The sequence below is a fragment of the Patiria miniata genome, unplaced genomic scaffold (genome assembly GCF_015706575.1).
Source record: "Patiria miniata isolate m_02_andy unplaced genomic scaffold, ASM1570657v1 HiC_scaffold_3, whole genome shotgun sequence".
Classification (NCBI taxonomy): domain Eukaryota; kingdom Metazoa; phylum Echinodermata; class Asteroidea; order Valvatida; family Asterinidae; genus Patiria; species Patiria miniata.
This window is the reverse complement of record NW_024037069.1, coordinates 16591905-16615482: the sequence shown is the minus strand read 5'-3', so window position 1 is coordinate 16615482 and position 23578 is coordinate 16591905. Positions and strand designations below refer to the sequence as shown.

General features: G+C 39.9%; 1 protein-coding gene across 1 annotated transcript in view; it reads left to right on the top strand.

Moving 5' to 3' along the window:
* The window catches only part of LOC119738671 (oxidative stress-induced growth inhibitor 1-like), a 38068-nt gene extending 14998 nt beyond the window's left edge, over positions 1 to 23070 (top strand). The window contains exons 3-7 of the mRNA XM_038213584.1: positions 7268 to 7643; positions 10262 to 10395; positions 12437 to 12628; positions 13837 to 13925; positions 20199 to 23070. Coding sequence (XP_038069512.1) covers positions 7553 to 7643; positions 10262 to 10395; positions 12437 to 12628; positions 13837 to 13925; positions 20199 to 21243 — 1551 coding nt within the window. The 5' untranslated portion in view covers positions 7268 to 7552 and the 3' untranslated portion in view covers positions 21244 to 23070. The remainder of the gene's footprint in view (positions 1 to 7267; positions 7644 to 10261; positions 10396 to 12436; positions 12629 to 13836; positions 13926 to 20198) is intronic.
* The last annotated feature ends 508 nt before the right edge of the window (positions 23071 to 23578 follow it).

Here is a 23578-nt window from a genome sequence, read left to right as displayed (position 1 = left end):
CAACGCTGGTCGGTCGACCAGCATTGGAAAAACACTGGCCTTTTTCATATACTGTTCTCAATTTACCATATTTAGTTAGACCACATTTTGTTTGCAAGCCAGCTAGACTGGTTCCCTGACTGTACAATTCCCTTACGTCATTAAATTGTTCAGTTTCATCTTTATAAGCGGGGTCAGGGAACCAGAGTACAGGAACATTCATTGTTTGTCTTGCTTTTCCAGCATCTACATTTGTGCACGAACACAAAACTTCAAACAAGTCAGTGTAACAATACTTGCTATAAAATACTACCCCCCCCCCCCCAATCCGTCCATTTCTGAAAATTACAGAAAAAGCAAATGTTGTATAATATTCCCTTTAAAGGGAAGATGCAACATTTGCAAACATCACAAAACAAAATGATCAAATTTTCACAAAATACCTTACTGAATTGTTAGGGAATAACAGTCTAAAGCATCCTGTAAAATCGTGGCTCCTGGTGTGCTGACATTTTTAAGAAAAATTGTATTTTTCCAACGCTGGAGAAAACTGGATTTTTTTTCAAAAACTGTTCCTAATTTTTCCTAATTAATAATTCCGCATTTTCTTTGCAACTGATTTCAAACCTGTGAAGGGGTACAAGCCTGCTAGACTGATTCTCTGACCTTACAATTCCCCAAAGTCAAAATGACTTCATTTCATCTTAAGTGGGGTCAGGAAACCAGACTACAATAACATGATTGGTTTTCTTGTTCTGTTTCCAGCATCTACAAGCCCAAAACGTGAATTAAGTCATTTTAACAATATTTGCTATAACATACTGTATTAATCCTCCAAATCCATCCATTTCTGAAAATTACAGCAAAAACAAATGTTGTATATATTCCCTTTAACTTTGTTATGTGATCCGTACTTTGGCAAAGGCTTGTTTTAAATATAAAAAAGAGGTTAAACATTTAAGTGACTTATTATCTCGATAGTGTAGTGAACTTTGTCCACTAGGATAAACTACGATCTGACATTTGATACCAGTATTATCCATAAGAAAAAATATTGTGTACAAATGGAATACATGTAGGCCTATCATGGTTTTACTTGTATTACCGGTACGTGAACTTTGATACTTCCAATTATGGCCTATTGTTTGGAACAATTATAATGAAGTGGTTCATATTATTTATTTAAACAAGAAACTCTTGTCAAACCAAATTTCTAAAAATATGCATATTATTTTTAAAACTTGTTTTCGTTGTAAACATATGTGACCAGCTCCCCCAAAAGGGTATTATGTCACGTTGTGCATTACATTCATGGTTGACTGAGCAGTGACCAATTTATGAAAGGGTCTATTTAGAGAATTGCGCCACTTTTCATGTTAAAATCTCTTTTCTTCCCCAAAGCTGCCTTGATTGGCAACCATAGCCTTTCACTGTGTGACAAATGACACCACAAAAACCACAATTGAAAAGTGGCGCAAGTCTCTCAATAGACCTTTTCATAAAATTGGTCACTGCTCAGTCAACCGTGAATGTACATGTAATGACATGATCAGGGTGTCGTTTGAAAGAGGAGATTCAACCCTAACAGATGATATCTCCCTTTGATTCACATGTGCCCTACTTCTGTTTCAATTAGCAATAATATCTCAGTTTTTTTTTTATCCACCCTGTATAGACGTCAGAAATTTAGCATTGACAAGGTTTTTCTTTCAGTTTCATTCATGATTAAAAATGTGTATACATTGTACATCTAAGCGTTACAAGTGTACATTCTGAAAATGCGATTATGAGAAGACTGTTGAGGGCAGACTTCTGCACTTGCACTGAAATTATTACTATTATCTAGGTATAATGCATTTTATCTAAATTTGCTTGATAATGGTACTTGTAGCTCAATGTTTCGTGAATGTTCATTTCGTAATACAGTCACACTGCTGGGGTGAGGACTAGGACTAGGACTTTTCCTCATTTCAGGATTTTTGTCTGGATTTTTCCTAAATTCAGGATTGTTTAAAAAGAATCCCTTTTGAAGTGTGGAATTCAAGTTTTACTGTACAGGTTTTTTTTTTTACTGAACTTAAAGATTTTTGTCAAACAAAAGAAACTGGTATTTTAGGGGTGCCCTTAGGCAAATGTATACATTTGTACAGCAGCCATTCCATGGTGACTCGCGTGACATTTGAACAAAATGTTAAGTTTTAATGCATTACTGTTGTTAACCTGGCATTTATTCAACTCAAATTAGCATGTATTTGAGTCAGGGCATTGTGAATTTATGGTTTAGTCTTTATATGATTACTTTAAAATCGCTATTTTTTCATGTATCACAGTTTCTTTGACGTGACTTGCGTGACAGGATAGAAAAAGGGATTTTTGACATCCCTTGACTCAAATAGCTTTTCCTATGGATCTACCAGTGTTCTTAAAATTATTCTTACTGAACTTAGAACTTAATACCCTCACCCAATACATGCATAAGTTGTATTGTGCCAAATATCCCTTGTTGTAAGAAATGGCCTGAAGAAAATGTGACTCGCGTGACACAAATGCGTGACTCGCGTGACACAGTAGCTTTTCACTTTCACATTATAACTGTAATTTTAGTATAACAAATCAAATCATAATATTATATTAATAAAAATGATTTACCTGTGAATACCTTATGAAAGAGTGTGAAAACTGCTATTTATCCCTTTACTTTGGCAAATGTTGGGGGTGGAAATCTGGTTTAAACACAATATCCTTAACAATGACATAGAGAGAAAAAAATGTTTTGGAATTTAAGTTACGAATTGATGTCATCAATCCACGGGTGATTATTTCAGGAAAACAGTTGTAATTCTTGGTCATGTAGAGTCACAGTTTCCTTAAATGGTAAGATCGAGCTGCAATTAATGATGCAGTTGTATAGGAATGTATACAGTACAGTCGAATCTCGTTTGTACAAACTCTGTTAATACAAAATTCTGGTTATAACAAACATAAAGCCTTAGTCCCGACTGTGCATTTATGTGCACAATGAATGGGACTGATGTTCCTCTTAGTACAAAATTCTGATATAACAAAACAATTTGGCTAGGTCCGAACGAGTTTGTATTAACGAGACTCGACTGTATATACAATTTGTAAAAAACTGATTCAATTTCTTGTTACATAACTAATGCTTTTAAAGACTTAATTCGAATTCTGTAATTTAATAGGGCCTATGGCATTGTTTCTTTGTATTACATGTAAATGAAACATTCCTGGCTTGTGACCAGGCGCGGATCCAGAGGGGGGGTTTTGGGGATCAAACCCCCCCCCCCATCTCTGTCCAAAAAAAAAATTCTCAAACAAATTCCTGAAGAATAAGTCGATTCCCCCCCCCCCCCCCCCCCCCCCCCCCGTGACACCCCTAAAAACATTATACTGGTCTCATGTCCGCCTGTTCAAAATACGGTACACCATTCTGTAATGTGTTAATAATTTTTCGTCGAATTTGAACAGCGCCCCCAATTGAAATTGGTACAAGCCCCCCCCCCCTCCCCCCCCCAGTTTTTTATTTTACGGAGGCCAAGTGTCCGGAGAAAAAAACGTGTGTAAATTTTCAGAGTTTTTGGCTGATGAAACCCCCCCCCCCTGCGAAAATTCCTGGATCCGCCCCTGGTGACTCGCATGACATACATCATGTGTGACTCGCGTGACATTCTTGAGATAGTTTTTTCTACAAGGAATGTAGAGCAAATAAGAATATTCATACTTTTATTGATAGACCACCACTATTTCATTTACAAATATCAAACACTAGCTGAATCCCTCTCTAGTTATTAAGTAATCTGAAAAAAAGTCCTATTTTGTGACTCGCATGACATATTTTTGAGGGTGTTTTCACGATGAAATAGTGGGAAAATACTGAAGACATTTGGAAAAATTCTCAATGTTTTATCAAATAGACTGGAATAGCTACCAAATGTGTGCAGATAAAGCACAATCTTATGAATGAGCTTCAGTTACTTCCTCAGTTTGTGATTTATACCCCTGACCCTCCGTTTCGCCCACAAAATTCATCCATGTTCAGGAGGCTGAAATTTTAATTCAAATGATTTATTTTAAAAAATCTTTTGAGATTTAGATGGTTTCAATATTCCTCTTATCAAATATAACTGACAAAAATTTATTCCTTTCACTTCAATTTTTGAGTTTGGTGATGACCCTTACATGGAATGGCTGACAGAGTAAATGTATGGCATAGACCCTATGCTGATAATTTCGCGGATTTTTCACTTTCCCCTAGTCTCGACTCTGTCACAGTTCACTTGAAAATATATTGATCTGTCTGGTAATCATGGTAATATACAGACAGATCCCTCTGCGTTGGTTGCGCTTTTGGGTAGTCACCAAGAAAGGCCTGTAACCTTTGCATGCATGGCTGAATATCAGTGAAACTTGTACTGAATGTGGTCGATACCCAGATCGAATGTTGGCTGAAGAGAACAAACTGGTTTACACCTGTCCCGTTTTTGTTGTTGGAGAAAAAGGAATTATCCAAAGGGACCCTTCTTTTACTCGGCATGAAGAATATGTACCATATAGCGTATTTATTGGGTGCTGTGTAATTTTTTTCTTCTGGATTTTGCATGGATTGCTTTGTGTACAGTTCAATGAAATACAGGGCAAGTACAAAAAACACGAAACCCAAATGTTGGGACTATTGTTTTATTGAAGTTCTGCATGTAGCACTTTCAAAATCTAGGATATGAAAGCCTAATTCATAAGCTTTCTTTGTAAGCATCATTCAAATCACTCACGTACTTTTCAAGTTACGGAATTTTAATCACAGCCATCGTTTTAAGGTTCTGTCCACAGATCGCAAAAAAGTTCAGTGTTCTTTCAGCAAAACGAAAACAAATCACATAGGGATGTGTGTGAATTGTTTTCGTTTGCTGAAAGAGTGCACACCTTTTTTGTGATCCGTGGACAGAACCTTAAAACGGTGGATGTGTTCAAAATTCCATAACTTGAAAAGTACATGAGTGATTTGAGTGATTCTTGTACTAAAAGAAAGCTTATGAATTGGGCTTTCAAATCCTAGATTTTGAAAAGTGCTACATGCATAAGTTCACTAAAACAATAGTCCTGATATTTGGGTTTCATTTTTTTTTTTAACTCACCCTGTATAGCTTATGACATGGCACATTGCGTATCGAATAATCAAATGCTGTGTCCCTCGTTCAGCCTCACTGCCTTTTGCTGCATTGATTGGTTGATCGATTCATAGGCTCTGTGGTTGATTGCAGCCAGAGACCTTTGTGGGTTGTTAATGACAGATGGTTTAACAAACAACAGTTGATGCTTTATTTTAATTAGCCACATGTTCTTAATCCATAGTTTGTTGTGTTATGGAATTACTGGTAGGCCGAGTGAACAAAATAAATAGTTTCTCATCGGGTCTTTTTGAAAGAAATTGAAGGAGGCAGGCTTTTTTTTTCTTCTCCCCCCCCCCCCACATGGCAGATGGATTCTTCGGCTTTTTTTTCTTGACTACTTTGCTGATACAAAATGGTGTCCAAGGGAGCCATGGCCCTTACTACATTTATATGTGATGTGATCAAGCTACATGAGTCGTTTGTCGGGAAATTTCATTTGGAGATACAGGCCAAAATAGGGCCACTTCATCACATCACTTCATCACATCTCTTGGTGTTTCGACTTCCATAATATTTGAACAAAAGTTGGTATCAGCATGCAGTTTTCACAGCAGTAATGCGGAGATTGTGCTCTTTTCAAATCTGTTATAGAAAAAAAATTTGACTGGGGTCGACAAACGCCTCATTTTAGCTTGATCGCATCACATATATGGTGCATGTAGCTTCAATTTTGTGGAAACAAATAGAAAGACAACATATTGACAATAATTTCTATGTTCAAAATATATTGCAAATGTATGAATTGAAAAAAAGAAAAAGAAAAATACAGGAGGCTGCTGGGAAAAAAGGTAGCGGGCAGGGGTAGCGCCGTCGCCAGCTCCTGGCATAAGGGGGGCCACAGTACAAGCTACTGGTAGGGGGGCACACCACCAGAAAAAAAACCCACACAGTTTATGAAAAAGTCATGAAAGTTGTAAGCTACAATGTACGTGTACACGTACCGTACACACTTGTGAGCCCCTTAAAATGTGTTTGTTAAATTAACCCTAACCACCCCAACTCCATCAAAATCCATCCCCCCATTTTGGTGGAGTTTGGGGGACTTGGTCCAGAAGGCCTGGCGTGACTAAATATTGATGGAGTATGATGGACTTGGGCCTAATGGCCTGAAGCAGAAGGGGTGTCCGATTGATATTGCCTAGCTTTCTGTACTGCTATTGTATAAAAGCCATGTGTAGCAAGTCCATGGGTGTCACGATCAACCAGTGCGTCAGTGGTGAATTCCATTATGTCATGTACAGTTTTGTATTGGACGCACAGTGATTGATGGATTTTGATGGAATTGGTCCAGTTCCTAGTAGAAGACGCTAGGCAGTTAGGGTTAAGTTGCGCTTCTTGCAGATACTGGAACAGAAAGTTGATAATTTTTCTTGTTAAAGGGAATGTACAACATTTGCTTTTGCTGTAATTTTCAGAAATGGATGGAATTGGGGGGTTGGAAATATATAGCAAATATAGTTACACTGACCTTTTTGAGGTTTTGGGTTCGAAAATGCTATAAAAACCAAGAAAAACAATCGTTTTCCTGTAGTCTGGTTCCCCTACTCCATATAAGAAGAAACAGATGAGCAGTTTACATACATTGGGGAATTGTAAGGTCAGGGAACCAGTCTAGCTGGCTTGTACCCGTTCATAGGTGTGTAATCGATTGCAAACAAGTGCGATGGTCAATTTGGGCCAGTATTTGAAAAAAGCCAGTTTTTTCCAACGCTGGTCGGCCGACCAGCATTGGAAATTGATACAAAAATGCCACTTTTCTTGAAAATGACAGTATACCAGGTGCCATGATTTTACAGCATGCTTTACACTGTCATTCACTAACAGTCCAGCAAGGTATTTCAAAACGATTTGGTAGTTTTATTTTTTGATGTTTGCAAATGTTGTATTTTCCCTTTAAGTTTCTCTCTCTGTGCTCATACCAACCGGTACCTACAGTGTACATGTCTGTAAACTCTTGTACCGGTGGCTTTCATTACGCCATCATCTTCAGCCCGCCTTTTTTTCTGGCTGCATTACGCAATTGTATCTATTGACTGGCCCTCCCCTGTTGTCCTTACCTAACAATACTTACACTTACTTTGTAATCCCTCCATTGTTGACAGATCCCTGCTCAGTGTGGTGTGAGGCCCATGTGCCATGTGATCAGCACATGTCAAGAGGCACTAATCTCTTGCGGCATTTGACATCAGCCGACCTGCATGTAACTGGACTTAATAAGCTGACTCTAAGTCAGACCAAAAGGTTATCTATCTCATCAAGAGATTAACGGACTAATAATCAGCGCCAAAAAGACCTGCCCAGAAAAATCCTGGACATTTTTATTATTTCGAGGGAGTGTACGGGAACCAGAGCAGAGGAGGGCGATATTCTGGAGGCGTTGGGAAGGAATGGCCAAGCTTAACTGCTCATCGTCAAACGAAGATTTGAACGGAAATTACTGCGCACTCGACCATTGTTTCTCACCGGCTATTATAATCGGTAAGTGTTTTTTTAGGCAATTGGTTTTGTTTTGCTAGCAAGTCAGGGAAAGATTCCCAATCCCATATCTGGGTAGCCCCATAAATGTGGCCAATTTACTGGACTACCTCCGTAAATAAAGGCCACACTTCCACCATGTACAAAAACATGTCAAACTTATGTCAAATTTAGATTTTTACATTTAGGCTTAGTTTGTTCATGTAGTTTATTTTTGCTTTAGAAGCATACTCGCCCTCTTTATAGGCTAATGAGAAAGTGCTGCCTTTTTCAGATGTCTTATTTTCGTGAAATTTCCCGTTGAAATTTTGATACGCAAACGTGTGCAAACGAATCTGGAAATTGCACGAAAACTGGACATCTGAAAAAGGCAGCACTTTCTGATTAGCCTAAAGAGGGTGAGTATGCTTCTAAAGCCAAAATAAACTACATGAACAAACTAAGCCTAATGCTAAAATCAAAATTTGACAAAGTTCGACATGTTTTTTTTTGACATTGTGGAAGTGTGGCCTTTATTTACGGAGGTAGTCCAGTAAATTGGCCACATTTATGGGGCTAATGTCTGGCCATCACTAATTTTTCCCTTCAGTGACATATCAGCCATCAGGAGGTGATTTAATATGTCCTTAAAAGTCAAATGTAGCATGGAAAAAATTGTTTTGTATTTACTGAGAAAACAATTCGAAATTTTCAGACCAGTCTCATACGGTTCGTCACTGTGCACAGGGTGTCAAGTGAGGGCCAGGTATGCGAATCTTTCCCATATCCTCAGTTCAGGTCCCAGGCTCTAGGGACACATTTAGGCTTTTTGACAGCAATTTGAAAAGTTGCCTTTATATTAGATTTAAAAAAATGAAACAAATAAAATTGTTATTGTTTTCAGAAGTCTAATTCATTTATTTTACAAATAGTACATTAAAACATGTGCATGCAGCATCTTTAACAAAATGGGCTGTCTAAATTTGTTGAAAAAGGGGTCAAAAAGGGGGAGTGTGTGGCCTAGTGGTTAGGGTTCGTGACTCATGATCAGAGGGTCAGGGGTTCGAATCCAGCCGCTGGTCATATATTGTGTCCTTGGGCAAGGCACTTCACCCCCACTTGCCCCTCTCTACCCAGGAGTATAAATGGGTACCGGCATTAGCTGGGGAGTAACCTGCGATGGACTAGCATCCCATCCAGGGGGAGTAGAAATATTCTCAGTCGTTTCATGCTACTGAAACCGGAGATAAACGCCGGCCTGATGAGCCACATTGGCTCGGGACAGACTTTACTTACTTTTATGCAGCATCTTTAACAAAATGGGCTGTCTAAATTTGTTGAAAAAGGGGTCAAAAAGACCTCCCAGCTAGTAGTGATCTAGGTAAATCCTACATGTCCACAGATTACATGTAAGTTTTCTATTACGTTGTTCTTTATTACTATTACGTAGTTGTTCAGTATCCTTCATTAGATTTTGAACACTTTTGTTGCTTCAAACGAACAAAATGCACAAATTACAAATGATGGACTATATCTTTAATCCATTTCTAAATTGACGTTTTTTGTCATAAGAACATGTACATGTACATCATAAGCTGTTCCCAATTTCAATTAATTTCATTTAACGATTTTGTACTGTCCAATTGACAATCAAAACATTTTGAGAACAAAAATATCTACATGTACCGTAGTTTCATTTGTAATTACTGGCATGACTGGGGTTTGGCGTAATTATTAGTACATGAATCGGTACGACATGTACATGTACCGATACGTAGATGAATTGCATAATTCGTTTCTGTTTTCATTAATTCATTCAGTTTTTTCCATAGATGTTGTATACACTCTTGTTTTACTATACTACCGAAGACAATGCTTTGTGTTTTCCTTTGTCCCTATAACACTCTCCCATAGACTAAGCACACAAACCTACTACAGAGGCCCATTTTTGGGGGGGGAGTAGAACAAGTACACATAAACGTACATGTACATGTACGCACACATTAGGCCAGAAAAAAAAAGGTTGTGTTTTTAGTGTTGAGTTGATAAAATGTGTTTGTTTTGTACTCTGTTACAAAAACTTCAAAATTCTGTTTTAATATAAACCAAATTCAAAAAATCCGGATTTAAATCCCACCACTATGTCTGTACAAGAATCCGCATTTGTTCCTGACAACTTTTGTTTGTTCTTATCAACTCGTGTGCCGTGGAACATGGGTTCGAATCCTGATCGTGGGAACTTGGTGTTTGTGCTCTTGAGCAGGCAACTTTACCATTATTGCTTCCTTCTTCGGATGGGACGTAAAGCCGTAGGTCCCGTAATGCACGTTGTGTAATGCACGTTGCTTAACCCTAACAGTCCTGAATCCTCCAATTTTAATATAATTTTGCACACCCCCTAGGGAGTTACGGTTTTTTAAGAACCCAGTAACACTTATCGCTAAGAGAAGGGGTTTGCCCCAGTGTTTCTGGCAGTGGCTGCGCAGCACCTTGTAAACCATTCATGGGTCTCATATTTCTCATAAACCTTAATTTACCTTTCTTTAATAAGAAACATTATTTCCAGTGCCTTGAGGACCTAATTGTTGGTAGATATGTGCACTATATCACCCCAGTATTTATTCATTTATTTATTTATTCAGGGAATGGCCCATCAGGAATAAGCCTATCCTACCTATTGTCTGGTAATTGGCCCTACTACACCGGCGATCCTCATCCGGACCCATATCTACACGCAAGGTTACTGGAAAATGAGGAACAGTCCATTCTGCAGCAGGTGAGTTGAGGGGGGGGGATTTTTTTTGCGAATTGCGAAATGAGGAAGCTTGTCAGTCATAGATAAAAAATGTTGTAATGTAATTTTATTTTTTGGTAACAACCCGTTTTTACAAAATTCATCTTGGTAAAAAATGAAGTTATACAGGGTGACCCCCCCCCCCAACAAAAAATAAACCCTCAGAGCTTGCTCTTTTTCACAGCTTTTCGAAAAAAATATAGATTAGATTTAGATTAGATTTCCATTTTCCAATAATGACAAAATCCTTCCAGTGGGGTAAATATTTATTGAGTTACAATGTATTGCTGATTTAAAAGCAGTGCCGACTGATATTTGCGAATGAAGTCTGTTCATGTAGCTTGTTCGTATGTTTTTATTTAGAAAAAACAGCGACATTGTCCTGATAACTTAAACAAAAGAGATGTTAATTTGCATTGCGACAGACATTTTAAAATCTGATGTACATGTACATGTACATGTAACACTGTACATGACATGTACATGTGACTATATTCATGCACTCGGCAGTCATACAGTTTCTTTGCCTGTAACACATTTTGACATTTTGACATGTTCCTGTTGTCCTGCATGAAAAGGAAAGGAATTTCTTAGTTCATACATTGTCACCAGTCATCATGCTTGACTGAACTAGACTTTTGTAGCTTTTGTCATGTTGGCAACATAACCCAAAGTATTTCTGAACACTGTCCTTAATACCCTGTCCTGGCCATAAAAAAAAGGTTTATTATTTATTATTTTTTGGATTCAGGAAGGTCTAGACTATTAGAACTACATCGTATGGGAGTGCAAATATGTTGATGCACCGTGGGCCCTTTGCACGGTTGGGCTGATGAAAAGAGGCTGCAAAGTAATCTTGACCATTAACCCTAACAGAACTCAACCCATCAAACCCCAACGCCATGTTTTGTTGGAATCTGTCAGGATGGGTACAGTACCCCAGGCCTAAACTGACAGTCTTTTACATTGGGTTGGCACACCTCCAGAATCAAAGTCAGAAATACGTGTGCACAGTTTCCCATATGGTGTTTGGAATTTGCCAGGATGGGTATGGTTCCTACTGTAATAAATCATGCTAGGGAGTTAGGGTTAAAAGTCAATGCCTAGAGCTCTTCAATCACTTTGTGTAGGATTCAGTGTTTGCTTTGACTGATCGTATCAGGAAGTACAAACTCTTTCTCGTCAATCTCAGTCAACGGGAAATTCAGCAGGCAGCAATTCAGTTTCACTTCCAAGGAGCGATATTCACAGTGTTGCTGGGAATTTCCCTCTGATGCTGATTACAGTATTATGTGTACACTGTTGAAATTGTTCAAATCAAACTAAATTTACATCATACAACTATATGTAGAGAGTAGTTCGGTGAAAAAAATTAGAAGCCACTTTAACCCTAACTCCCTAAGCCTTTTTGCTAGGATGTAGCCTCAATCCTGCAAAATCCTCCAATTGGCCTCATGGAAAAATAGCATATACCCCAGTAGCCTTAATCCTGCAAAATTGTCCATTACTTCTTGAATATGGTCCGTGGAGGGGTGACCACTGCCTGAATCCTGCAAAATCCTGCGGCAGTGACTGTCAATATGTTGAGACTTGGTCAGTGACATCTCGGAGCAGTGAGGAGGATTTCAAGCATACATTGTAATCCGGGCCTATATTTATGCATGGCTGAGCAAACACAACGCAAGGTCCGGCCCAAGACCTTGACAAATTGCATCCTACGAAATCAGTAACGCACTTTTGCCATGTAACCACAATCCTCCAAATTCCTTCACATTGGCAAAGAGGATTTCGAAGGATTCAGGGCGGTTGGGGTTAAAGGTGGAACCAGCCTCATACTCGGGTAGTCCGCACGCACTTCAGGCTCCTTCAAACAATGGGGTTACCAAATACACCTGCCTTGTCTTTAATAATGTGTGCGGCGTGCGCATGACCGTGTTTCCACTTAAAAAACGGCTTCTAATTTTGTTCCCTGAATTAAATTTTGTGTATAGGTCACTGCATTGCATTTGTTTTCATTTGTTAGGACCTGGAGTTCTTGAGTAATGGTCTGGAAGGCAGATCCCACAATCCAGTGGCTCTTCTCTTTGACAACCTGTACCAGCCCAACGCAGACTTAGTGGACGATGAGAAATCCCGGCTGGAATGGAGACACGACCCGTCCAAAGCGGTGACCCACAGGGTGCTGGGCAAGGGCCCACCAGGAGGATCATGGAGGGTAGGTGGTTGGACTGGTACTTGAAAGAGGCATTATTGCTTGTGACACCATAGGTGCAGGCCCGTACCTCATGAAGTACATGTATAGGTGTGTATCTCATAAGATGAAGGAGTGGGTCATGAGGTGCAGTGTTGGACCCATTAATATGCAGGAGAATACCTCACGGTTTTCAGTACACACAACATACTTCACCTTGATACAGTAGGTGCAGGCCCATAATTCACCCTGTGTTCAACAATGTTCAGATGATGCTAAACAGTTACTGTTCCCTAGGAGTATCAGGTCTGCACTTCATGAAGTTTTAATTCAGAGTAATACTCCATGAGGTACAGGGCTGTATCTGAAGAGGTACAGGGCTGTATCTGATGAGGTACAGGGCTGTATCTGATGAGGTACAGTGCTGTATCCCATAAAGTACAGGGCTGTATCCCATGAGGTACAGGGCTGTATCCCATGAGGTACAGGGCGGTATCCCATGAGGTACAGGGCTGTATCTGATGAGGTACAGGGCTATATCCCATGAGGTACAGGGCGGTATCCCATGAGGTACAGGGCGGTATCCCATGAGGTACAGGGCTGTATCTGATGAGGTACAGGGCTGTATCCCATGAAGTACAGGGCTGTATCCTATGAGGTACATGGCTGTACCCCATAAGGTACAGGGCTGTATCACATGAGGAGCAGGGCTGTATCCCATGAGGTACAGAGCTGTATCCCATGAGGTACAGGGCTGTATCTGATGAGGTACAGGGCTGTATCCCATGAGGTACAGGGCTGTATCTGATGAGGTACAGGCCTGTATCCCATGAGGTACAGGGCCGTATTCAATGAGGTACGGGGCTATACCCCAGGAGGTACAGGGCTGTATCCCAAGCTCAACCACTTGAGTTGCGAGGCTTTATGTAATGAAGGCTGTAACCCAACGCTGTGCTTGGCAGGGCTGCACCCCGTTTAGAGCTTTACTTTATAGGGGCTGTACCCCATGAGTTACAGGGCATCACAGGGCAAATATGCTTATCAATTTCTAATATCATGTAAACATTTTGTGCACCGGCATGTGCTGAATGCCTCTCGAAATGTGATGTCTAAAAATTCCATCTATTGGTTGCTTGTCACAATTCTGCCATTGAGGTTTAGACATGAGAAGAAAATGTTGAGTTGATCACACTCTCTGAAGATAGGTAATTTCATTCCCCGCTTGTGTTCAGGATATGGATGACTCTGTGCGCACATTGAGCCAAGGCAGGTGGATGGAGCTACCGGGAGTCGACTTCTCAGACTGGGTCACAGAATACAGGTAGAGTAGACAGAATTTGGATCACGTCTTAATCATTGCGTCTCCCCTGAGATGCTTTGCGTCTCTCCTGAAACCTCTGAGCATCTCCCCTGAGACACTTTGCCTCCTCCCCTGCTCTCAGGCAAGGACAGCTTTGCCCACTTTACAGGCAATCAACTTGTGAACGATCGACTCGCAAACACACAAGTGTGTATTTGCCTGCAATCAGGGACCCCCTATTGTCCCTCTTCTGTTTGTACTCTTAACTTTTTAGGAAGACCTTCCATATGTTTTGTACATGATCGTAAATTGGGGACCTTCGGGAATCGGGGACCCTATTGTCCTCTATTGTTCAACGTCCCCTGTTGAATGCAAAAACAAACTCACACATACACCCATGCAGCTTTTGCACTTTATAATACAGCGGTGATGTTTAGTTTTTTTTTTTTTAAGTTGGTCTCTTTAAAAAAAAGACCACCTTTTGAAAAAGAAATGCAAATTTTATAATTTGTAAGCAAATATTTCAGGCAACATCTTTAAAAGGAGTCTCTCATCTTGTAAGTTTTGTTAAGGAGTTCCAGGAAGCATGCAAAATGTTAAAATGAGGAAAGGATGAATCACTCACAGAAATAAATGGAATATTAACAGTGCTTGAAGGCAAGTCCGCAACTTAATCAAGGATTGAATTCAGCTACATGTGTAGGTCAGATAATAGTAAGAATGTAGGATGTACACTACCAGGGGTTTTCCTTAACTTTTTCCTTTACTGGCCGGCCGGGCCAGTAAACCAGAGTTTTCACTGGCCCGCAACCTTTTTCACTAGCCCACATGTTTTAATAGTAACTTTCAATCAAATCACCATAAGCATTTTTGATAACATTTTTGATAATAAATTATGCAATATGAATACAATCGGCAATTATCTTAATCATGTACATAATATTGCATGTAGTTCCTTTTTAAGTGATGTCAATGTTTCTTTAATCGTCCATGCTTTAACATAGAGCAAGGCTTTAATTAACAGGAATCAAATAGGGGGAGAAGTTATAATCAAAATTTATGCAGTTTGCTTCGTTCCGAACTTAAGGCTTTAGGTGTTCTATTTCCGACATGTTTTGATAAAACACGAACTAAAAAAGCGTTATCTTGAGGAACAAGAAAACATTGCACACAGTCGTGGTATTAATGGGAGTTTACCAAGTTAGTAACTGAACTGTTTTAACTTGTTTGAAAATGAGTGAGAAGGCCAGTATTTAAAAAAAAAACATCTCTCGCGCGCGCCATGCATTTCTAGCAAACAGGCAAAGAATGGTGCAATCAGCGTGCCTAGCCAAGAAGCGCTGCGGGCGGGCGACCCACGAACTTATGCTGGTCACGTCAATCCATAACGTTTTCCGGAGCACGGTCCACTTTACATTCACTAGTCTTTACATTCAAAATACACGTAGGCCCCTCGAATCTCATATTGTCCTCATCTTTTTGGTACATTCGTTTGATAGTGTTCAAGAAATCATCCCAAGAATCCGTTCGGGCACAAGTTTTGGCAGACTGTCATGAAAGTTTTCTCCTCACCACGTTGTAATACTTGTATGATACGAATACGATGTTAACGTCCGTACCGTACCGTGTGGACTGCAGACGAAGTAAATCACGTGTGCTGCATGTGTGCACAATGTGTAATGGCAAATACACGTTGATTCGCCTCATGTTCGTCGTTGGGATTTCAATGCACAGCGCACTGCGAATATACATGGAGTGATACGAATTCGAACTACTGATGTTTTTATTTCGGTCGGCGTGGCAAAAGTATTCATGTGTTGTATCACCCTTAACTTTTTATTTTGATTGATTGAAAAATACTGTAGGGAAAACTTCGTTATTTTAATTTTTTTTAACAGTTTTTTGACTCGCCCGTCAGACTACTGAGAGGAGGGTTTTGACTCGCCCGCCGCTGTTTTCACTCGCATTTGGCGAGCGGGCGACCGCTAAGGATAATCCCTGACACTACACATGTACAAGACTATGAATTAAATTATGTTTAGGTTTGGAAAATTCGGTAAAAGAAACCCACACTTTCCTTACGTTAGTGCAGTTTTACTTTCTTTGGAAAGAGCAACTAAATTGAGTCTCAATGTAAATGTGCATTTAATCAAGGATTGAATTACGTATGAATTGAATTATGATGTTAAGTTTTGGAAATTTTGGTAAAAGAAACCCACACTTCCCTTACGTCAGTACAGTTTCACTTTCTTTGGAAAATGCAAGTACATGTAAATTGAGTCTTAAAGTAAATTTGCATTTAAGCGGAGATTTGTTTGATAAAGCTTAATTAAGCGTTCAGAAAACATCAATTTAAAAAAAAATGATACGCACACTTGTGGTGATTTTGATGGAGTGGGAAAATTGACCCTTTCGATAAAAGCGGGCTCTACTTACAAATATTGACATTTCAATTGCAATGTGATTCTTAAAGATGGCTGTCATCAAGTGCTTGATCAAAGGTCGTTGATGGGATGGTGAGAGGCCGAGTCTAAGTCAATAAGAGAGGGCTCGTGTCCACAAAGGCGTAGCATGATTGATATGAGTGACAGGGTTGTACAAGTGTTTCTAATGTGGCTGCGTGCTACAAGCAACTTGTGGGCTATTTTATACAGTATTTAAAGATATAGTCCATCATTTGTAATTTGTGCATTTTGTTCATTTGAAGCAACAAAAGTGTTCAAATTCTAATGAAGGATACTGAACAAGTAACCTGATGAAGTTTCAGCTCAGCTTCAGCTGTATATTCCGAGAAAAACAGCATTCTAGGATCTCAATTTCAAGTCAAAAGTTGCTGAATCAATTGTTTTGAATTACAGCTATACTCGATGTCGCGCACTGATCCGACAAATTATAGCAACTGCGCGCGCCTGTGCGTCGTGCCAATGCTTGCGCGCACTGAATAACGAACTACTAATTTAAATTTTCCTACGGTGCTTCTTAAGACGCACAGTTGGAAAGGCCTTCTTTCGTTGATTTCTTCAAAAATGAGAGCTTGCCAGAAAGAATAATTTCACAGGGAGTTTAGTCCCCTTACTATCTTTCAACCAGTAAGTTTTTCAACAATAATTACGCCAGTTACTTTTTTGGATAGCTGCAAATGATGGACTCCGGCTTTAAATATGTAAGTTTATATTTAAATGGCGGTTTGAAGATGCCCCAGTGATTGTACATTGATGGCTGCACCAGAAGACAATGTAGACAAATCAAAAGTACATTGTGGTCACCCTAAAAGCTTCAAGTAACTTGAACATCTTGTGGAGTTCTTCCTTTTGGCATAATCATTGGGGGTGGGGGGACGAATTAAAGGTTTGTTCCCAAATCATATCTTCCAAAGTGCTGCACAGCACACTTTCATGATATACAAGCAGGTGAAAGCCCTGAAAAAAGGGACTTGTTGGGTACATGTTTTACTATGAACGTTTTACAGTGATCGTAGTACAAAATCTGACCATTTTTGGCACATTTTTTTCTAAACCGGGTTATGTTTAAACAGGGTTATATGTAGCAACAGGGGGGAAAATCTACAAATGGGCAAGTTTATGGCTAATTTCTAGCAATGTATTGGTAGCACCACTTGAACCAGAAATGTCTGCATGGCGAAACGTTCAGTCTCTTGACATCAGAGAATTATACGAACATTTTGGAGATTAATGGGGGCATTGTAGCCCCTTGCTCCCGCTAATTTTGAACATTGATGCAGGTAAAAAAAAAAATCCCGACCGACTGAACCTTAATTTTTTGGGGTGATGTTACCGGAAGCACAACATTTTTCTTTTTTTGGCCCTAGTTACATGTACAGTACAGTTAATCACGTTACAGTTGATCTGCCCATCTGTGGTACAAGTTAAAACATATGGGAAACTAATGCATGTAATAAAACGTAAAAAATAGCTTATTGCATTAAATATTAACTTTTCTCTCTGCCATAAAAAAAAAGAAAAGACAACACTCAAATGAAAGGTCCTGTTGTCCTCTTTAATTTGATACCACAGTTGAGGTTTTGATGTTCATAGTTCTAAAGATATCTCAGTTTTCCAAATTTCAGTCTTGTCCACTTCTCCGTGGAATTGCCCAAATGGTTCTGAAACAAGCCCCTTCTGACAGGACACACCTCTCTCAGTCTTTGACCTTCTCAGAAATAATGACATTGAGAAAATAACAATATTATGTTTTATCATCAATCAAATCTAAGTTGTCTTTGCTGTGGACCTAGTTATATTCAAACTTGACTGTTTGTGCACTTGAGGTTGTTGAGCATACAATGTTTGTACATGTACATGTACTTTGGTGTGTATTCAGTGCTTTTGTGGCTTTTAAGGCAATCAGCAGTTGTGTAGCATTCTGGTCTGGTCTGTGACTTGGATCTGATACACCGTGCCCTCTGGAGACGTGCGCTCAATAGGGAACAAACGATTGTATTATATATGTCTCCACAGGGCATTTTCTATAGATGAATACGTCTCCACAAGGTTTTCACGAGATAGATGTATGGATTTTACTCAAAAAACTAGGAATTTCCAAGGTGGGTTGATCTGTCGCAAATGGAAGAGTTTTAGGAAAGGGATATTAAGTCCGAATTTCAGCCCAGGAAATTAATTCTGGTTAAAATAAGAGCATTTTGAAACTTCACTTTCAAACTCGAAAACTTAACTACACGAGAACAAACAGATGTCTCCACAAGGATACAAATTCCAGTATGGGTGTTCCAAAGGTTAGAATATTAAGGCAAACATTATTGCAACAAGATGTTGATCGGAGCGGCTGTGGAACCTTTCACACAGAAAACAGAAGTAAACATTTATTCCTATTTATATCACGGCAACACAAAAGTTGGGTTTCTTTCCATGATAGCATTTCAAGGGCCATTGTAGAGTACCATTGAATGGCATTGGTCATGTTGGTTGGGGTATGGGCATTAGTGTGCAAGCAAACATAAAAAAAACAAAGCTACCAAATTATTTTGAAATACCTTACTGAAATGTTAGTGAAAGACAGGCTTAAGCATCCTGTAAAATCTAGCACCTGGTGTGCTGATCAATTGTATCAATTTCCAACGCTGATCAGCCAACCAGCATTGGAAAAAAAAACCTGGTGTTTTGTTTCATATACTGCCCCCAATTTACCATATTTAGGTAACGGTAGTCCGCATTTTGTTCGCAATCGATTACACACCTATGAACGGGTACGAGCCAGCTACACTGGTTCCCTGACCTTACAACTCCCTGACATCTATGATTTGCTCCGTTTCATCCTAAGTGGGGTCAGGGAGCCAGACTACAAGAACATGATTGATTGTATTCTTGGTTTTTCCAGCATCTACGAACACAAAACTTTAAACAAGTCATGGTAACAATATTTACTATAAAATACTAACCCCCAAATCCATCCATTTCTGAAAATTACAGCAAAAGTAAGTGTTGTATATTCCCGTTAAGGTACAGTGTAGGTCATACATTTTGAACTCACTTGGACTTGGATATATTTTTGTTTCCCAGTCGCCGAGCCCTGATGAGGTTACAGTAAGACATCAGGCGGAGCAATTTCTATGTATTGTTAGATTTAATTTTCACAGATACATTGTATGTTATACCCCAACTAAGACCATCGGTCCCAACTTCAGATGGGACAGTCATGGTCAAGTTGGGGCGTAACAGATACATGTCATAGTGGAATAAGACCCCTTTATCGTTTACTTGGACTTGTTTAAAAAGTACATGTTTCTGGGTCTTTTGTCATACAGACTGTGAGCCCTGAGGTTTCAAGGTCATGGAGAGCCGTTACTTTGTGCTGTTCATAACTTTTCCCTTTATTTCTCTACTTTGGTAATTTTAACTCTTGAACTTGCCACTCCCGCCCAATTACAATTTAACTCTTACAACTTTACAATGTACATACATTTGTATAACTGGACATTTTGTTCACACATCATTTAGGTAATTAACCCTTCCAAACCCTTCACATAGCAGGCATGCAACTTTGCCTCAGATCCACTGATTTCCTCGTTTTTTTTACTTCTCACGAATGCCATTACAAATTGAAAAACAGTGCACAAAGCATTGTGTGGTTTGGAATATCCTGTTTTCTTCTTCTAAATTCCCAGTTGCATACCTGAGTCATAAGAAAAATCTGAGTGTGACACATATAATACTGAATTTTTGTTCCAAAGCAGAAGGTTCAAACATTGTTTATATTTGTGTAAGAATTTGGCACTATTTATTTAGTTTCAATTTTTTTTTCTTTTATCTTCTTCAGGAAACGTGTTGGCAAGCAGTGTAACAACAGCGACACCCGAGCAACCTTAGGGGACGTGGGGTTGTACTATAAGGAGTACGTGGAGACCATGGGCCTGGAGAAGTCCTTCCGTCCGTACACCCTGGTGACGCAGGTACAGCGGCTCAAAGGACGGCGCGTCATCAACAGCGAGAGCGGCGAGCCGGAGATCCAGTGCCAGCGCTGCCGCAAGTTTGAAGGTCAGAACATGTTTGAGGTCAAGGGTCACTTTGTCTCGGACACCACGTGTTGCGAGAAGCAGGTCAGCGCGAGTGATACCTTCACCGTGCTGACGCCCAACGTGATCCTGGCCACGGGAATGGTGGGCATCCCGAACCGGTTGGAGGTTCCCGGGGAGGACCTGCCCTACGTCCTGTACAGCGTCCAGGATCTGGAGGCTGCCATCCAGCGGGAAGATGTGCATTCTACCTCCGATCCGGTCTTGATCATCGGGTCCGGCCTTAACGCCGCAGATGCCGTCCTAGCCGCCATCAACACCGGCGTGCCTGTCGTGCACGCCTTCCGCCGGTCTGCCTTTGACAAGGAACTGATTTTCTCCAAGCTGCCCAAATCGGTGTACCCGGAGTACCACAGGGTGCATCTCATGATGCAGAAGCAGGGACGGGAGGAGGGGGCCACAGACAGGAGCTACGTCAGTCTCTCGCAGCACACGGTGCACGAGTTTTACCCCGGACACAGAGTAGCCATCAAGGGTCCCGAGAGTTGCGGGTACGTCAAGGTGTCGGTGGCAGTGGTTCTGATTGGTTCACGGCCCGACCTGTCCTTCCTACCGAACAGTGGTACGCACTTGGGCGTGAGGGGTGATGGGTCCCCCATCTCCTACCAGCACAACCCCATCGAGGTGAACCCGTACACGATGGAGTCTACCGTCGAGCCCGGCTTGTACGCCATGGGTCCGTTGGTTGGGGATAACTTTGTGCGGTTTGCCAAAGGCGGTGCTCTGGCTATCGCCAGCAACATTAACAAGAAGAACCAGGACACTACAGACACTGACAGATACATGTAGTTGCAGTTGCCAGAAGTGCAAGTCCTGGCATGTCTAGTGCAAGATATCCGGTCCGAAGTCCAACGGGAAGGCTGTTCAACTGAACTGTCTCAAAGGCATGCCTTTGCCATTGCTCAACTTTGTGAACTTTCTTGTGATTGACTTGAGATGGACTCTGGTAATTGCATTGAAACCAATGAAGTGTAGTCGAGTCCATCAGAAGTCCATCAGAAGTCCAGTCACAAGTAACAGTGGATGGACAGAAACAAAGGAATGCTCTTGTCAAAGCTCAATGAAATAGCTTACGAGTTGAACTGGTACAGGAGGACTTGTGATGGACTTGCAGGGACCGGCGACGGACTCCACCATCCCTGATTGAAACTCACTGACAGCTGAAGGTTTATCATGGCCATCACGGCAACCTGATTTTACCTGTATTTTGTAACTGTGTGCGGATTAAAAATGGACAGCTTTAACAGTTTCATGTTTTTTTTGTCGAACCAAATTTTCAACTACTGCCAAAGAATGATTTTCTTTAAATGTTTTTGTTTCAAAATTATATATTTACATGTACATTTACTTGTAATACCTTTTTAAAGTAGCATCATGTACATGTACTTGTACATAAACGCTTAAAATTTCTTCATTGGAGACTTGCAGTGTAAATTACAGAAATACACATTTATCTTTTTGTTTTTAGAACGGCTATAAACATTACACATGATTACAGCACCTTGATATAGACATACATGTACATGTGTACACGTGCCCATGTACATTGTACGTAAGCGTTTGTTTATGGTTTAAATCGAGGACACACGCGTGCAACATCATGGGTGAATCGAAGACGGGAACCAAATCGAGGAAGACCTCGATTGGAAAATGTGCACAAAACCAATGGAGCTGTTGCGAAAAAGTACAAAGGAAAAGGGAAGAGGAACAAAAGACAATCCTCGATTTGCACCATAAACAAACGTGCTAGTTCATGTCTACAAGACTAATTTTGATGTATACAGATGTTAATTCAACGGCACATGCACAAAAAACGAAGATCTGATGTTCAATATGCCACTTGCATTCAAATCATAAATCACCTAAAAAGAGTATTAAAAATGTATCCCAAGGCTAAAATCTTCAATTATGTAGATGTACATGTACGTGTGTAGATGCCCATACCAGTTGGAAAACTGAATTGGCTTATTGTGTATTGACCAAAGGAGCAAACATAACAGAACAAAAAAGGAATCTTTTTTGTTGTTGTTGTTGTTGTTGTGGTTTTCAATCTATGGGACCAACCAGGGAAGAACGTTTTTTTTTGTAACTTTTTGTACATCAGTCAGTGTACATTACACAATAAGGTGTTTCACGGTAATATGCGCCATGGAAAATTGTGCACTGAAAGGGCTTTCATTTAACATGTTGAAATTGTTTGCATGAGAGGAATTAATGTTAGCTTAAAGAAAAAGGATATTTTTGAAGAAAGGGGGAAGATGCTCAGATTCATTCCTTTGTATTAAAACCCAATCTCTTTTTTGTTTCACAAGATTACAATTGTGAAAACTTTTTTTATTAAAGTTATTAAATGAGAATTTTAGCCCATGGCTTAAGTTCACAGAACTACATGTAGTTACATATAAACAGAGAACCAGTCAGGATCTGTATACGTGAATCACACAGTTTTTTCAGCTGGTAACCATTGCTCAGCAAACCTGGGGCCATTCCAAAATGTGTCGGTCAATAAATTTCATATTTCACCATGTTCACAGGTTCCTCATTCACGCATAGCCAAATAACATTGTGAGTGCCCCTTTAACAGTAAGCTGGATACTTGTGCTAATCATACATGTAACAGAAAATTGTGCTTACCTTAAGCAGCATTTCACAGTGTGCATGTACTAACAGTTGCGTGCGCATGGAGATCTCTAGTTTCACGTCACTGAATTAAGCAATTTTTTTTTCCTCTGAGGTAAGCGTGCCTGTTGCTGTGCTTACTGCTTACAGTCTCCATGAGATGGACAAAGGCTCTATTAGTAAAAATGGTTCATATTCATTATAATTTATCACGAAGGGTTTGCCTCCAGAATGTCACTTTCCAACTGTTTAGTGAACATTCTGCAAACCGCAGGAAAAGAAATGTGTTTAGGAGTCTTGTAAATATGTGAATTCATTAAAGACAAAAAAATCACATTTCAGGTGCATGCTATAAAAATGTAAAAACAGTTTAATCCTTGTGCGCACAGTATACGAATTACAAATTAAGGCACTAAGATGTCTCCTTTTTTTTTTTTTTGTGGTTCACATAACTTTTCTTTTTCCATAAATTAGCTTTTGTTTTGGTGGCACACTTTTGTGACTT